The sequence below is a fragment of the Euprymna scolopes genome, chromosome 19 (genome assembly GCF_053919585.1).
Source record: "Euprymna scolopes isolate OS-2025 chromosome 19, ASM5391958v1, whole genome shotgun sequence".
Classification (NCBI taxonomy): Eukaryota; Metazoa; Mollusca; class Cephalopoda; order Sepiida; family Sepiolidae; genus Euprymna; species Euprymna scolopes.
In genome coordinates this window covers 108,118,934-108,132,029 of record NC_136500.1, presented here as the reverse complement: position 1 = coordinate 108,132,029, position 13,096 = coordinate 108,118,934, and the positions used below count along the sequence as shown (strand labels likewise).

Genomic DNA, 13,096 nt, shown 5'->3' with positions numbered 1-13,096 from the left:
TTTTACTTTATGGCTGGACACACAGACGTTTGCCCTTTATATTACACACAAACAATAAAAATGATTTGGCACAAAATGTATCACAGAAACAAAACCCCATCTATTTTAACACCATAAAAATACATATGAACACCTGGTAATCAGTAAAACTTGCAGAATATTTGATCCATGATATGCAACAAAAATCATGCATTTTTTTCTTTTTTTGTTTATAATGGCAAAAGTTTTCGAGAATATTATATATTCTCAAAAAATGTTAAAACAAGATGCATCATGAACAAATATTAAGGATGTGAGCAACAATCATCAGAACTATTGTACATGGCTCATTCACCATGTTGTGCAGGTCAAGAAAAACTTGGCTTTATCTGATCAGCGTGAACACTGTTACTGCAACAGCAGCAACAACAAACACTTTCATTTAGGGATGTTGGCAACCTTCACATGGTCCCTTACGTGAGTACCCAATGTCTTTCTAGAAAGAATTCTAACTAGAAAGATATCTGAGAAACAAATGCCAACAGTAATCATTTGATTCATATAAAATGAACGCATGTTGCTAAATAAAAACAACGAAATTTCTGTTTACGTATTTTCTTACTGATTGTATTTTTCAACCTATTTCAGATATAGATATAAACACATTTTCTTGTAAAATTTTCTTACTGATTGTATTTTTCAACCTATTTCAGATATAGATATAAACACATTTGCTTGTAAAAGCAGCAAAGCGTACATTTCAAAGGACTGGGTGTGTGACGGCGACATTGATTGCGTTGATGGTTCAGATGAAGAAGGTTGTGGTAGGTTATCTTTTATTTTATCATTTCTTTTAGATTCAAGGCTTAAATTTAAAAGGTTTTAAGAAGAAATTTTAATTTAAGGAATCTTGTTTTGCTTGTGTCAAATGCCTATGGATCAAATTGAATGCCTGAAATATTTGAATTTTCAAATAAGAGGTTGTGCTCATATTTGTCCCTCTAAAAATCCTTTAAAATGCGCTAAAGAAACTGAAATTTAAAGAATATTCATTTATTGATGCCTAATATTTATTGCTAACATTTCACAAAAATTACAGGCATCTGAATTTGATAAAAGGCTTCTACCTTTTTACCCTTTTTGAATAGAATGAATTAAACAAAATATAGCCCACATTATGATCCTTTACACCTAGCTATTTGTTTCAAAACTCTGTATGATTGGTTAATTTTTTTAGGAGTGATGTATGTAGAAATCTTTAAACATATACATGTACTGAACTTTGAATCGAGAGAGATTCTAGCACTATCGCAGTGCTATTTTCTTGTCGTGGTTGTGGGTAAAACCTCACACTTTTCTATTTTATTAGCTATATGAGATTACACTACAGATTCACAGGTGCTGACAAAAATCTATTTTATAAATTTGATAAAACTAAAAAGTATAAGAAACAATACATTTATCTATATTAACAAATAATATTCATATTTTATTTAAAAACTTCCCAACACAATGCTGTTATTTATTTCTGCAAACTGAAAAATCTTTGTAAATATGTCACTGATGTTTTTTGACACGGATTTAATAGTTTGATCCAATTTATTTCTGATTTATTCCAGGGTGCCAAGAAGGTCAGTGGAAATGTCAAGATGGTGGTTGCATTGCCAATTTCTGGCGCTGTGATGGTGCCAAAGATTGTCATGATGGTTCGGATGAAAATTTAGCTCTTTGTGGTATGTCATTTTGAAATCTCTTTTAGTTATTTAATATTATTAAATATCATAAAAAATTGTAATTTTTAATTTAAAAATGAGTCATACAATCTACTTGTAAGAGAATTGTTTTTTTTTTTCCTATTTTGTTTTCATCGTAAAAATAATTTCAAAATTGATTATAATATGAACATTTTCTTTTTACCCTTTCTTTAAAAGCAAACCACTCCAGTTGCTTGTCGACTTATTTCCGATGTATGGACAACATATGCATCCCCAAATCATCTGTTTGTGATGGCACAAATGACTGCCTGGACAAATCGGATGAAATCAATTGTGAGTTATACATCATGAATTTATTTCTTGAGTTAAATGTTTTGATTAGTAGAAAGTTTACTGTTTTATAAAAAATTGCCTTCTGACTTTCCTTGCCTTTTGTATCAGTACGTTATCTTGAATACAGCTGACTTAGCTTCATCTTTTGATGTTTTTGATTTTGATTTTCAGAGCAACCTAACTGAATGTAGGATCAATGAATGTTCCACACATCCAATACTTTTATTGTCATTAAAATCGGTGAAGTCACAGTACACCAGGAGGAAGTTCATATGCTTTCCTAGAGTGGCTTAGTCAACAATACATTGTAGTCTACATTACACTGTAGAAAACCTAATGTTGATTTTATGAAATTATTTTTGAATGACTTGAATTAAAGTTTGCAATGCAAAATCCAAGTATCATGGTTAGATTGTGTTCTAAATAGAAACGTTCATTTCGGATGTACCTCTGTCTTATCAAAGAACTTACTGTTGATTTTATATGCTTGGCCTTTCTGCTTGTATGGTGATGCAACTTCTCAAATGCACTTGTGATGTTAAGGCTGTGTAACTTTGGTTAAAATCGAACTGTTCTGTTAATAAGATTTTTCGATTATCAATTTTCAATACTTATCAGAGGTATTCTGACACAGAACCTATGTAAGAACACTCCCAGGCACAGAAAGTACATTTGTGTAAAATTTCATAGAAATCAGCCCAGGCATTTTGGAGTTGACAGAAAATGAACTCATACACATATGGACACACAAAGTGCCTTTTATATATATACTAGCGGGTGTACCCAGCATTGCCCAGGTGTGTATGTAGGAGGGGGGGGGTTACCCTGTTTAAATATTATAAAAAAAACACAATGTTAAGAAAATTGGAAAAACCAAAACAAAACAAAACAGCGAACGAACGTAAAAAAAATGAGAAAAAAGTGAACAGCGAAAAGCAGAAAAAATGGCATAAATAACCCTGTTTCAACCTGCAATCTTAAAATAGCAACTGATGACCGCGCGTTTGGAGGTGTGTGTGTAGGATAGGTACACTAAAGAATAAGCAAAGTAATAACTCTGTTTAAATAAAATTTTTAAAAACGTTGCCCGGGTGTTTGGAGATGTAAAAGAGGAAAACAAAGTTTGGGTAGGAAGATAGGCTCAAACCCGAAGCATCGAAGCTAAGGCAGAAAAAAAGTCTGACACGTTACCCCTATACCAAAGAGACATACAACTGAGAACGGATAAAATTAAAGCTTTAAAAACACTTGCAGGTGGTTTAAACTAACGTCAATGTTTTCTAGGTCAATCATGACGTCATTGTCGTAGTAGCAGAAGGAGAGAAAATGAAGGAACGATCTTTCTACATGTAGGTGTGGCAAACCACACCTACATGTAGAAAAAGGTCCAGTTTAGGATGAAGGAATTAATGTTTTTGACCAATGTTTCGATATTTGTCGTCCAAGATGTTGAGCTTCGAAATGATACCAAACTCTTGAAAATTTGTTGCTTCTGTCAAAAGTTTTTGCGAGACATACAAACGCGCGCGCGCACACACATGCGCACATTTTGGTTTTTATATATATATATATATATATAGAAGTAGAGATAGCTTATCCGGATTCCATCTTTACACGATACATGTGCACATATACTGAGAAGATCTAAACAATAGAATAACAGTTCAATTCTTTATCATTTGACCACTGACCATTTTGTGACCTGAAACTTTAAAACTAGTGTTTTATTTCTATCCCAACTCCAGCACATAGGACAAAGTACAAAGGGGAAAAATCGATTTGTCAACTTCTTCTGGTTTGTGGCGTCAGGTACAATATCCCCGACTCCCTTTCTCTTAATATGCACCGCTTATAGATTTCTTTATACTTGAAAATTAACTTGGTTATTTGACAAGCAACTACAACCACTGTAAAACATTTTTTTTATTTCTTCCTCTTTGTACCGAAAACTAAATAGAATTTCCATGAACAAATTTTCTCTAACACAACATCCCATCTGTGGAACACAATACCATGGGGTTGCTTCCCAGCTGACTACAGCATGGTTGCTTTCAAACTGAATGTTAACTTGTTGAGTTATCCATTTAAATAATCAAAATCTGACCATTTCATCCATCGCATCCAATCCTCTCAACGTGCTGTGTGATTTTTTAGCCTTGATAAGCGGTAGTAAAATTAAAAGATTGGTGAATAATCAGTTGAACGTGAGATTTGCATGAAGTGATAAAATAATTGTTTTTCATCTCACTTCAACTCGTTTACTTACTCCTTTGCTATACATGAATTTCATAGTTTTATTTTCGGGATTCATTTCATTAGATTGCATTACTCACTTTCAGATTTTTAAAAATTATATTTTCTGAAAAATATGCAAAAATTTTTGTAGCAGGATAACGTGAAAATAAAACTGTCTGATATTCACTTTGAACTAGCTCACTTTTATATAAAATTGGAAACAAAAAAAAAAGCAAAAAGACATGTGAAAGAAATGCTAACCAGATGAAAAAATGAAATATAGAATTCATATTAAACTTCATTGTTTTGTAGGCACATATTCCAAAAGAACCCATCATCAATGTCGACTGAATGACTTCAAATGCACTGACTCTACAAAATGCATACGTATGTCACAGGTGTGTGATGATGTACCAGATTGTCCAAACAATTCTGATGAAGATCCCAAAATTTGTAGTAAGTGTTTGTTTAAACTCATCCCTCTTTAATCATTTTAATTCATGCTTATTTATAACTATGCTTCTAAATCCTGTTTTTGTTAATTGTATATGTTGATAAAGTATTGCTTTCTGATGGGGAAAAATACTGTTCAAGCAAAACAATGATTTCATAAGTTTTATTTGGAATCTGCTTCATTAGAAACAATATTCATTATGATGATATGCTGACTTTGAATATGGTCATACATAAATGATGCTGAATGCTCAGGTGACCTAAATTTGGATATTATCTCAGAAAATATGAAAACTGTCCACAAACTTTTTTGCTGATTGTAAATTAAAGTTGTGTGAAATAAGAAAGGAGTTAAAGAAAGCAGTGTATTTATCATTTTGTATTTATCATTTTGTATTAACATTTGCAATGAGGAAGTTTTCTTCAAAGTGGGTGCTGCATTGTTCACAGTCAAACGCAATTCATTGATAATTCAAGTTGTTATTTGCAACTGTGTCAATGAAATAAAAAGGAGTTTTTGCATCAATATGTGACAATGAATGCTGGAGTGAAATCGGCAGTTGGTTGAGTGGACAGTAGCTGGTGAAATCTCTCCTCAGTAACCAAAGACACAAACATCAGCAAGCAAGGTTTAGGCATCAATATTTTAATATGCACAAGATATTTTGTTCATGGATTACCTTAAGAAAGATAGAACAATCAATAGTGAGTATTTTATAACAGTGTTGGTATGTTTCAAGGAAAAGAAACAGAAAAAAGTTCTTTCACATTGTGTATTCAAACATTCAAAACAAAATTTCAAACATTTTTAGTAATATCGCTTTTTAACATTAATTGTAAACTTAAAAGAGAAAATTTGTCTAAGGGGCATAACTGTTAAAACAAATGATTTATCCAACTCTTGTAAAAATTAATTTATTTAAAGGGAGCAATTGTTTTTAAGTGTTATGCTATAATACGTTTAATGTATTAAAGTTTTTTGTCATTTGTTTTTTCAGATACGAAAAGGAGTTGTTCTGAAGGCACTAAAAAGAATGGTGGCTGTGAAATGTATTGTATACAATTATCTGTTGGTTATAAATGTGGTTGCCCCGATGGCACCAAACTTGCAGATGATGATTATTCATGTGAAGGTAAGTAATAAAACAAATTAGATAAAAATAACCACCGCAAAATAAAGTATTGTTGTCATGCGGTTTTGCTCAGATTTAAAATTCTTTTAATCCTTTGACTGCTGATCAAAAATTTAAGACCACTTAAAAATCTTTTTAAAAAAAAACAACTTTTTTTTAAGGATAGATTTTAAACTTTTCCGACTTAAGGTTACTAATACTACAATCTAAAAGGTTATGGAAACAAAAAGGTACATTCCAAATATTTTATTTAAAAATTTGCATTTTATTAAATTAAGCTTTTTGCAAATGATCAAAATTATAAGACCAATTGTTAGATTTATGGTAATTCTAATGTTTTTAGTTCAGTTAGAGAATAGCAATCACTGTGTAAAGGTGTTACCATGCCTAAAGCAAGAAAACTAACCGAAGTTGAGCGCTTTCGAATTCTAGGATTCTATAAGCAAGGTTTATCACAGCAAGCGATAGCAGCTAAGATAAATCGCAGTGAAATTGCTATTTGCAACTTTCTAAAGAACACTGAGAATTATGGAAAAGCAAAATCCTTTAATAGGCCCCCCCCTCAAATTTCTCCTGCATTGAGTAGGAGAATCAGATGGGTTGTTATGAATGACAGAGGACTTTCTTCTAGTCAAATTAAGTCGGTTACAGATGCTGATTGCAGTCCAATAACCATCAGACGACACTTACAACAAAAAGGCATGATAAATAAAAAGTGTAAACAAATTCTTTGATTGCTTCCACATCACAAATTGGATCGCTTAAGATTTGGTCATGAATACCAAACCTGGGACGTTGAGAAGTGGAAGAAAAATCTGTTTTCTGATGAGAAAAAATTCAATTTAGATGGTCCTGATGGCTTCCAGTGATATTGGCATGACAAAAACAAATTTTTTCCACACGCCATAGTGGTGGAGTGTCCGTAATGATATGGGATGCCTTTTCTTATAGAGGGACGATGGAGGTCCAGGTGGTGCAGGGTCGTCAGACAGCAGCTGGTTATGTTAGCATGCTACAAAAAACATCTTTGATGATGGAGGGTCATTGTTTGTGTGGGGATGGATGGTTATTCCAACAGGATAATGCTGCAATCCACACTGCAAGACGGACCTTGAACTTTCTACAAGAAACTGGAGTCCATCTCTTGGGATATCCTGCATGCTCACCAGACTTGAATCCAATTGAAAATGTTTGGGTATGGATGACAAGAGAGGTTTATCAAAATGGCAAACAATATTCAATAAAAAATAAACTTTGTGAAGCCATTTTCAGAAATGGAGCAGGATCCCCTGCACCTTAATGGAAACCCTTATTTCTAGCATGCCCCAAAGAATTTTTGAAGTTATCAAAAGCAGTGGAGGTAGAACTCATTAAGTTTGATTGTTGAATGTTTTCACACACTTTTCATACAATTCAATAGAATTTTTGTCTCTGATCTCTAATTTAATAAAAATGTAAATTTTAAAAATAAATCTTTGGAATTTAGTTTGTTTCCATAACATTTTAGATTGTAGTATTGGTAACCTTAAGTACGAAGAGTTTAAAATCTATCCTTAAAAACAGTTTTTTTAAAGATTTTTTAAGTGGTCTTAAATTTTTGATCAGCAGTGTATTTCTGAGATAAAGTGTTACTATTACATGATTTGAATTGTATTATCTTCTTGATTTGTAGAAAATATCGTTTCAACCATTGAAGTTCTTCAAATATCTTTTGTTATTACTACTAAACTGGAGGTTATGTTTTTGGTTGAGTTTGTTGCTATGTTTGTTTGTAAACAGCCTTGCATCTACATTGCTTGGTCAATTGTTACCAAAATTGATTTTATGCAATGATAACCTTTTTTCTTTTCACTAGGAGAGTACGTCACTTGTTTCAAAGTCCAAAGGTCATTCAAGGTTAATGGGTGTCAGATGACCAGTGAGATGACCGAGCAGTAATAATGGGACATGGGTAGTGTTTGTTTGTTTATTTAAGAGGACAGCTCAACAAAAACTTGTTCATATTAGACATGAAAATAGCCATGTTATAGTCAGCTGGGAAGCAGCTCCATACTATTGGGTTCCACAGACAAGCTATCCTCGGAAAGAAAATTTGATTATGGAATTTACTTTTACATCTAGACACATATAGATGATCAGGGAAATTGTTAGCAGTTGTAGAAAGATGAGTATCTGCTGCGAATGTTCTACAGGGAAGCGGCTATAGATAGAAACTCAGTTGAGAATCAGCCATGAAAATAATGATAGACCAGAAATAAAGTTGTTGTTTTAAAATAGTGTTGAACATTTTGGAGGATTTTGCAAAAGTTAAGCAAGAAATAAACCAAACTAAATCTATACAGATCAATAACTTTCTAGGAAGAATTTGTACAACAATGCTGAGCCCTCACCCAGTCCTTTCTTGCTTAACAACAATACAATGACAGAATGATGTTCAGATTAGTCTGCAAAAAATCTGTAAAATCTGACTAAACCCAACACATTAGTTTGGAAGATTTGCTTGAAACACACCATTAGTCCAGCATAAGGATGAATCAGTTTATCTTCCTGGATAAACTATTGTATAAACATGGAAGTCTTGAATTACATGAAAATTGGAAGTATGTGATTAAACAAGACTTACAGAGTGGAATTTGGAGACGGTTCACTTGCTGAACTATGGGTACTGGAAAGAGAACCTGTTGAATATCAAAAAACGTCTGATTCCTAAACAAGCAAAAAGTGAGGTAAAATGAATAGAAGCAGATTTTATTTTAAAGCTTCGTAATAATTGTTTCTGATGTGTTTGTTACTGTGGTATTGACTTGAATATTAATGCATCTTGAAATAAAGAATTAAAATTAAACGTAAATATATATATTGCTAGTGTATAAGATGTGTGTATTTGTATATTTTCTCCATTTTAAATCTATTTTTTAAAACTTGTTCTTCTTTCAGATATTGATGAGTGTTCTTTGTATAGATCATGTCCACAGATATGTACAAATTTTTATGGAGGTCACAATTGTTCTTGTGAGGAAAACTTCTTTGAAAAAAGGATAGATGGCGCATCAGTTTGTCTTGCAAAAGGTAAGCACGCACACATACACACACACACATTTCTGTATCAATATTGTTAAAGAAAATCTCAAAACTCAGATTTATTAACCAACCTTACGTTTTGTAAATATACATTTAAAACACATTTTCAGGTTAGATTATGAACAGCAATCATGTTGAATATTGAATGTAGATGAATTCAAAAACAATGGTCAACAAAAGAAACAAGAAAGCATTTTTGAGAACTATTAGATTAAATATTTAACAGAAGTTGATCTATTTATGGATATTGTATTAATAGTGTAACATTTTATTTTTGTTTTGATAATTGCATTGAGAAAAAGTTTAAAAAATGGAGATTTTCAAAAGGACTAATAGTAATTAAATATGCTAATGAAATAAAATGATTTTCATTAAGTTAATTCTACATATTGTGTCTTTTTATCAGATAAGTAAGCTTTTCTCGTCCATATAATTAATGATTATTCACAGAAAGTATACACATTAAAAGAACAAATTTTGAAACTTCTCAAATAAAAAAATTATTCAAAACAATAAAATTTACTGATTCTTCCTCTCAAAAAAGAATCCAAAAGTTTGTCTCTAATCACATTTTTATTGATTCTGTACATAATCTATGATATAAATCTCACCTGGCTGTTTAAATGTATGCATGTTTGTATGTCTGCCTAAAACTTTTGACAGAGCCGACGGATTTTCACGAGATTGGTATTGTTTTAAAGCTTGAAACTTCGGATGACAAACATCAAAAAATTAACGAAATCAATAATTCCTTCAACCTTAACTGGGCATTTTTCTAGTGAGGGGTCGCTTTTTTCGCCAATATTTTCCAAAGTCATCCCCCTCTTTTCGATTGACTAGCCTTAATTTAAACATTCGTCATTTCCGGTTTGAAGATGGGTGCAACAGCAAAGACGTCACTTTTTTTTTCTTTCTTTTCACATTCTTTTCCTCCTTCATGGTACGGGTTCGAGCCTGCCTACCTACTACCACTTTTTTTTTCTTTTTTGCTCAACACACACACTTCCAAACACACGGTCAATGCCGGCCACCCAGACTATTATAACATAAATCATTTTTTATTCATTCTGTACATAACATAAATGAACACAAAGTAGAAACTTATGATAGACAGGACATTATTTTATAGATTTTTAAAAATCTCTTATATCAATGATTATATTTTCAATTGTACTGAAATTGTTGTCTTGACTCAGTAAACTAGTTTATGGGTCTCCGGTGTTAAATCATGAAGTATGGCTATGAGAATTCTTTTTTTTTTTTTTTTTAGTCATCTTAAGTGCTTTTGATTTTTATTGTTAGTTTTTTGTAATTGGTACTATATTGTTATATAAAGTGTTTTATTATTTTGCTCTGTAGTTTTGCTGGTGTAAAACAATAATTGAATGCCATTTGTATATTGTTTTTATTAATTATTTTTGACAAGCTTCTGGGCTTGACCTTCAATCCTGATCTGAAATGGAACACGTACATCAAGTCTGTTGCCAAGGTCGCTGGAAAGATGGTGGGATCCTTCTACCGCTCCAGAAGATATCTCACTACTGATGCAATTCTCTATCTATATAAAAGCCAAGTACATTCAAGGATAGAATACTGCTGCCATATCTGGGCAGGAGCTGCTAAAAACAGCCTATCTTGCCTTGAAAGAGTACAAAATAGACTTCGTGGCTTAGTGGGGGATGCTCTTTTCTTGTTCCTGCAACCTCTCTCCCACAGAAGAGACATTGCAAGCCTATCTTTGTTTTATCGTTATTTCCATGGCAAGTGCTCATCTGAACTCCAATCTCTGGTCCCCCCTCGCCAATCTTTCACGAAAAACACCCGTCTAGTTGAACCCACTGAAAAATTTCCCCCACTCTTTATCTATGCCTAAATCAAAACGTAGATTCCATGAACAAAGCTTCTTTCTTAGAACTGCACGCCTGTGGAACTCCGTTCCGTTTGCTTGCTTCCCTCCTGACTACAACTTGGATGTCTTCAAATCCAACGTAAACAAATTCCTGATGAACCGCCCCCTTAAGTAGACACTTTAAATATCCACACTAACGTACTGTACTTACAATAACCCTTATCCATGAGTGGCTTCTGGGCCTTGATAAGTGGTGACCACCTTGTAAAAAAAAAAATTTGTTTCTGTAATAGTTTTTGTGTGAAAAATCAGTTATTTATGTATTTATATCTGTTTTTATTAATTTGTTGTGTTATTTTTTTTTATTGTGGAAGAAATAAAGAGGCAAATTAATCTTTGTTTCTTATGTGTTTGTATATTAAAAAAAAAATTTAATTGTGAAAGATGGTTAATATTGTTAAACTCTATTCTATTAATGGTAGGTTGTTTCTTTGTAATGGTTTATTACTTTTAAGATTTTAAAATTCAATAGTCTTGTAAATTCATTTTACTGTTATTTCTGAATTCATTCACTTTATTCTTAAAATGTTTTATGTTAATATAATTTGGAACTTGATTAAATGATTTTTCTTAAAAAAATCTAATTCGCTCAGGGATTTTTTAATGTCTACTGCAAAGCAATATCGAAAAAAAGTTCCACATTTAAAATTAATTTGAAGGCCTAATAAAATGTTTTCTTTCTTCTCATTAATAAAGTAGTTAAACCTGAGGATTTCACTCTATTTTTATAATTTCAATTTTTAATTTCAATTTTTTAATCAATTTAGTCATATTTCTTTGTATATCTTGTAATTTTAATGTTATATCCAAATGCTCATGTCAAGTACTATATTCTATATAAAGTCTTTTTAGATTCCTATTAGCCTTCCAACAAGGGCAGGGTTAGAGACAAGATCAGTTTTTGATGTAAATAAAATTCAGCTTCCCCCCCCCCCAACAAAAATAAAAATTGACTCGGTCTAAAAGGATTTCTTAATCACTGACCAAGAATAGAAATGAAGAACAGATACTACAGTTTGCTCCTATCTAAAAGGATAAGAAATTGTTAAACAGTGATCCAGGTTTTATTAGAATCTAAAATATTATTACGATGACATTTACTTTCTTTGAAATAACATTTTTAATCATCCAAGGAATCCTTTATCCGTTGACAAATATTTCAAATTGCTTTATTACATTTAAATTTATTACAATTTACTTAAAAATTCCTCAATTATTTTTCTGATACTTTTGTTCCAATTTGTCGAACTTTACACTTTTCTATATTAAACTCCAATTTCATAAGTTATAACTAAACTATATTATACTGACTGATAATGTTCAAACAAGTGATTAAAAGTCAGCAAATAATTCCAATAATATTAGGAAAATTATATCTTGAAATATATTTTTACTATTGTTTGTAGTGATGCAACAGAAATTAATTATCTGTGTATAACGATTTCTTTGGATTTTCTGTTTTAGCACAAAGTAAAATGTCTTATACTAAATATTTAAGATCTCCTATGTTTTCTAACTGAAATGACAGGACACATTCCTTTCCACTACAGATGATCCTGTTTACTTGTTGATAGCTGAGGAAAATACTTTGCACATCAGCAGTCCCCAAAAGAACATTATGAAACTCAATGTTTGGAATGTGAGTATTTACAAGGAAGCTTTGCTATATTCCTTTTTTTTTTTTTTCCTTTCAATCATTTTTTACAAAGTATCAACATAATGTTGTATACTATGTATAGATGAGAAAGAGAGAAAGCAAAAAATTACAATTTCTCCATTTTAAATGCACAAAATTTAAAAAAAGAAAAGTAGTGATTTTGGTTAAAGAATTGGATGTATTAAAATATATATACAGTAACATACAATATGTCCTTTGAATTAAATATCAGGATGACGTCAACTACTTGTAGGAGAATGAGATCAAGGAGAACGAGCTGCTTGTTGGTTGAGTGATCTAGATAGGTTGGCAGACATTTTTATACAATTCCTACAACTACGTACCTAGTGATATGGGACAAGGAGGAGAAAGAAGCGACCGTAGAAGTTAGTATCCCAAATGATGCTAGGTTAAACAGAGTTGAGAGGGAAAAGATAATTAAATACCAAGGTCTGATGTATGACTGAAAAAGAAACTGGAATCTTAGGAAGATTTTCATCATTCCAGTAATTATAGGAGCAACCAGACTCGTGAAAAAGAATTTCAAAAACTACCTGGCAAATATACCCGATGAACCAAGTGTAAACAATTTGCACTTAAA

At 31.8% G+C, this 13,096-nt stretch overlaps 1 protein-coding gene across 5 annotated transcripts in view; it reads left to right on the top strand.

Moving 5' to 3' along the window:
• The window catches only part of LOC145239869 (prolow-density lipoprotein receptor-related protein 1-like), a 520,067-nt gene that overhangs the window by 458,615 nt on the left and 48,356 nt on the right, over positions 1-13,096 (top strand). For all 5 annotated transcript variants that reach the window (XR_013862384.1, XM_080103450.1, XM_080103451.1 and 2 more), the window contains exons 69-75: positions 693-803; positions 1,599-1,712; positions 1,911-2,027; positions 4,575-4,718; positions 5,714-5,848; positions 8,786-8,917; positions 12,389-12,477. Coding sequence is in view for 4 of the 5 variants with exons in the window: in XM_080103450.1 (XP_079959576.1) it covers positions 693-803; positions 1,599-1,712; positions 1,911-2,027; positions 4,575-4,718; positions 5,714-5,848; positions 8,786-8,917; positions 12,389-12,477 (842 nt within the window). In the remaining variant the exon portion in view is untranslated. The remainder of the gene's footprint in view (positions 1-692; positions 804-1,598; positions 1,713-1,910; positions 2,028-4,574; positions 4,719-5,713; positions 5,849-8,785; positions 8,918-12,388; positions 12,478-13,096) is intronic.